This window comes from Aptenodytes forsteri, unplaced genomic scaffold (genome assembly GCF_000699145.1).
Source record: "Aptenodytes forsteri isolate BGI_AS27 unplaced genomic scaffold, ASM69914v1 Scaffold188, whole genome shotgun sequence".
In the NCBI taxonomy this organism is placed as follows: Eukaryota; Metazoa; Chordata; class Aves; order Sphenisciformes; family Spheniscidae; genus Aptenodytes; species Aptenodytes forsteri.
Window position 1 is genome coordinate 881,567 of NW_008794371.1, and position 4,666 is coordinate 886,232.

Sequence of the window (4,666 nt, forward strand, 5' to 3'; positions counted from 1 at the left end):
CCAAGGCCAAGCGGCCCTCCGTGTCCTTTGCTGAGGGGACGAAATTTGGGGCGGCAGAGACCCCCAGCCCTGGCCGGAAGCCCAAGACCCCGTGGGGCCCATCCAAGCTGTCCCCACCGCCGGGGGATGTGGCAGCTGAGCCCCCCACTGAACGACCAGCCAGTGATTGCTACGAGAGCCCCGAGCCCCTTGGCAAGGGGGAGGAAAGCCACCGGCCATCGCCCCGGGCCACCCCAGGGGGACGCCGGCGGGTGGTCTCTGGCACCAGGCAAGTGGCCCAAAGAGTGGAAGCACTTGAAGCGGCTGCAAAATCCAGCAGCTGGGAGGCGAAGGGGAAGGAGCCCAACGTCACCACCATCTACATGATGGTGGGAACGGCCGGGCAGGACCCCAAGGCGGAGGGGGGTGGCGAGGGACCGGTCCAGGCTGTGCTTAAGCGGCTGGGCAGCTTGCAGAGGGGCAAGTGGGCTGCGAAGGAGGAGCCCAAGGTGAGGAGGAGCGTCGAGGCCATCCAGAAACCGCCCCGCCGGGCCCTGGCACAGTGCAGAGACTCGGTGAATAGCTGCAAGCAGAGGGAGAGTGTCCCAGGAGCTCCTGCCGAGCCATCCCCTGGCAAGCACCAGCATCTCCCTGGGAAGAGACAGTCCTTCCTTCTCGCATCTCCCTCGCTGAAAAGCACCGAGGCCCAGGATGGGGCCAGCGATGCTGTAGGTCCCACAGAGAGGGGCAAAAGCCCTGAGTTAGTCCTCAGCCTCGAAACGAAGGGACAGGCTGCCCCGGAGGAAGAGCCGAAATATGAGAATGTGATCAGCGGCAGTGCCGATTCACCCCCTGGCCCCCCCAAGGAGCCGCCGGCCCCCCCTGGAGCCGAGGTCGCCCTCCGAGCTGTGAACTGGAGAAGCATCGAGCCTTTCCATTGACCCCCTTTCCTCCGTGCCACGTTGCTGGTGTGGACCCCCTGAGCCACCACCGCCCGGGCTGGGGCAGCGGGAGCCCAGGAGGCCCCTCCGACCCCAGTGCAGGGGGAGCCGAGGTCGCCCTCCGAGCTGTGAACTGGAGAAGCATCGAGCCTTTCCATTGACCCCCTTTCCTCCGCGCCACGTTGCTGGTGTGGACCCTCGCTGGCCGGCACAGCCGGCAGGACGGGCGCTGTTGAGAGCTGCAGCAGTGGGTGGCAGCCCCATGGGGTTGCAGTGCTTCAGGGCTGTTTTCTGCTCCCCCCTGCCCTAAGTGCCCCATTTTGCGTCTGCCGCAGCCCGGAGGGACAGCAATGCTCTGGACGCAGTGGTGGCACCTTCTAGTCCCTGTAGGCATTGGGCCTGGGGACACGTATCCTCCTCGTAAATGGGAGTGGGGCTGCTGGGGGCTCAGCTGGGAAACGCACGGGCAAAAACCAGTTTCACCCCATCAGCTTTCACCTTTCCCTGTCCCAGCTCTTGTAATGCTGCTCGGAGCCTCTTGCTGTAAAGGTGCTTCTTGCTGGAGGGGATTATTTTGTGGAGCTGGGCTGGGGAGATGATGGGCTGTCACAAGCAGCTTCAGTGAAAATTAATTTTAGCTGCTTATCTCAAAGGGTATCTGGGTCTGCAGGGGTTTATCTGTGTGGCTCTGGCTTTTGTGGCAGGCTCTGGCTGCCTTCGTTTCTACGTACAGGCGTAGCACATGAAAAGGCTCAGCGTGGCGTTCATCGATGGCCTTTTAAACTCCACGCGATACCAAGCTGCAATTGTGCAATAGCAAACGTGGCAGCTGGGCCGTGACCATCAACCTGTGCACCTGGCGCTGTGCTGGGCCTGATAAGGACGAAAGCTGCACGGAAGATGGCATTTCTGCGGGTGCCCTAAGCTCCTGCCATCTCCCACGTCTCATTCCTGCTGCAGCAACGTGTCACCACGGGTGGCTGAGATGCGATGAAGGTGCTGCAGCATCTCCAGCGCAGCCAGAGGACCTTGGGCAGTGCGGGCGAGATGGGCGCGAGGGCTCTGCCGCCCATGCAAGGCGGTCGAGGTGCCAAAGAGGATTTGCAGCGTGAACTGGTTTTAGATGTATCTAAGTGGTAGAAGTTTCTTGTATATCTTTCTGTTATTTCGCATGGCGTGAAAGCCTCTGAATGAAAATTAAATGTTGCCAAAACCCTTCAGGATTTGGGTTTTCAGCTGCCCTCCGAACTGAAGACATGGTCAGAAGTATTCTCCAAAGCGTGGAAACTGTCGGCAGCCTTAGGCTTTCTTTTTTTTTTTTTTTTTTTATTTTTTTTTTTTTTTTTTATTTTTTTTTTTTTTTTATTTTTTTTTTTTTTTATTTTTTTTTTTTTTTATTTTTTTTTTTTTTTTATTTTTTTTTTTTTTTTATTTTTTTTTTTTTTTATTTTTTTTTTTTTTTTTATTTTTTTTTTTTTTTTTTTTATTTTTTTTTTTTTTTTTATTTTTTTTTTTTTTTATTTTTTTTTTTTTTTTTATTTTTTTTTTTTTTTATTTTTTTTTTTTTTTATTTTTTTTTTTTTTTTATTTTTTTTTTTTTTTATTTTTTTTTTTTTTTTTTAATTTTCTGGTTCTGTTGAATTCTGAACTCTCACTTACGGAGCTGATCCCAGAGCAGTGCCGGAGACCGGAGGGCAGAGGGAATGCGAGTGGGCTGTGAGCATCCAGAGCACCTACGTTGCAGGCTGCATCTCACGCGTCACGTGCGGAGTTCTGTGTGAATCCTTCTGGTCCGGCACTGCTAAGTTGGGGTTTAGGGTTTGGGGTGTTTCAGAAAACAGAGTGGGTTTTGCTTTTTCCCTTTTGGCTTTTCGCGGGTGCTTCTCCGCAGCGCAAGGCACCAAATTCCCACGGTCCCCCAGCTTCCAGTTTTGCAGAGAGCATGCAGCACTCCTTCCTTCACTGGTATCACCCACCGCCGTGATTATAACACCAAATATTCCGGTATACAAATAAAAATGCTCAACCTGGCAAGACCTGAGCAGCAGCCTGGCCAGACCTCTGTTCTGCACAGGCTAGTTTTTGTTTTGACACTATTTTACTACAGTGGCAGGGACAGTCCCACATTTTATTTATAAGCAGCCATTTTTTCCTAATCGGTTGGATATTTTCAGCCTGTGAGCCGAGCAGCGTTGTGCCAGAAGTGAATGTCACGTGAGCCAGTTTGCCCTGGGTACAGCATGTAAATAGCTGACAACAACCCAACAGCCTTCCCTGACGTTGAAACAAGCACCCAGCTTTGAGAAAACGCTGCTGCTGCTGCAAGAACCTTTCATGTTCACGGGCTGAGCTGTGAGGTAGGATGTTTCCCCTGCTTGAAGATGAAGCATCTTCACCCTGTCTGGGCGGTGCAAGGAAAACAAGCAGTGGATTTTCAGCGCGTGGCTGCCCATGCACACGCCTGCAGCGTGGTCGCGCTGGTGTCTTCTTGTTAGGGATGCTTCGGTCCGCCTTTGCCATGGTTTTAATTCTGGATGCGGGAGGTCTGCGAGCCAGAGCTGGTGGGTGAGGGAGGGGTTAACGTCTTCCCGTGCTGGATCTCTGACTTTCCAAATCCCTCCGCGGTGGTTTGAAGCCAGCCGGTGGGAAGCGGTTCCCGTGTGCAGGTCCTGTCTGTAAGCAAAGAGGCGTCTGCGCTCTCTGCTGGGGCAGCTCTTGGCCTCCTGGAGGTTCGAGCCGTCGCCCACAGCCACGGGGCTCTGTCCCCCATCACCACAGCCTTGCCATCTCCTTTCCCAAACTGTCCGAGCTCTGCCTTTGAAGAGGACCACATCGTTTATCCCCCCCAGTGGCTCCGTCCGAGCCTGCTGAGGACCTCCCTGCACGGCCGGGAAGGAGCTGTCACCTCCCTTCCAGCCTAAACTCACTCCTGGCCAGTTTCTATAAATGTGTCTTTGTGCCAGTGCTGTTCTTCAGCTTCATTTTATTTTTTTTCTCTCCATGATGTTTACTCAGTCCCCAGGTGTATTTATAGATGGAGCAGATCACCTGATAGCTTCTTTTCTCCTTCTAGGATAGGAAAACTGAGCCCCTTCATGCTCTCGCTGTAGCAAAGGGTTCCCGTGTCCCCAAACAGCCTCTGAGCCCTCCTCATGCTCCTTCTCGTCACAGTTCATGTTTCTTGGACGCAGCGACCAGGTTTGGGTGCTGAGGTCTCCCGGGGCCTCGTGCTGTCTCAGCCTTCCTCTACCTCTGCTAAAAACACGGCACCGATCCAGGCTGCCTTGTTTTCGTTGGGATTTTTTTTTTGTTTGTCTGCTTTGGCTTAAATCCACTTTCCAGCTGTTGCAACGTTTGACCCTTATCCGACAGCCGAGGCCGAGGAGTTTCCTCTTCCCAGCCACCGCAGCCTGCCCCTTTCTCAGGGGTGCAGCGGTGGCTGCATGTCTGTCTGTCCGGGCCCTCAGCTTCCGCTGAGCGACTCAGAGATGTTTACCTGCCACAAGCACCGTTTTCATCCTCTTTGGCCGAGAAAAAAATCCCCTATCGTGATTTCCAGGGATATATGGCCACCTCCTCTGGCCCAGGACCTCCCTGATGAGGACTAGAAATCCTGCAGAGGAACGCTCTGCAAAATAATTTAACGTAAGAAGAGGGCAGAGCTCGGGTGCAAAGCCGCTCTCGTGGCTTGCAGTGATTTTACTTTTATTGCACCAAGCAGCTGACTGTGCTCGTGGGCCGGGGGG

The 4,666-nt window shown here is 53.6% G+C and overlaps 1 protein-coding gene across 1 annotated transcript in view; it reads left to right on the top strand.

The window, feature by feature from the left end:
• SCARF1 (scavenger receptor class F member 1) overlaps nt 1–920 on the top strand; it is a 6,365-nt gene extending 5,445 nt beyond the window's left edge. Inside the window, exon 13 of the mRNA XM_019474058.1 lies at nt 6–920. Within this exon, the coding sequence (XP_019329603.1) occupies nt 6–920 (915 nt within the window). The remainder of the gene's footprint in view (nt 1–5) is intronic.
• The last annotated feature ends 3,746 nt before the right edge of the window (nt 921–4,666 follow it).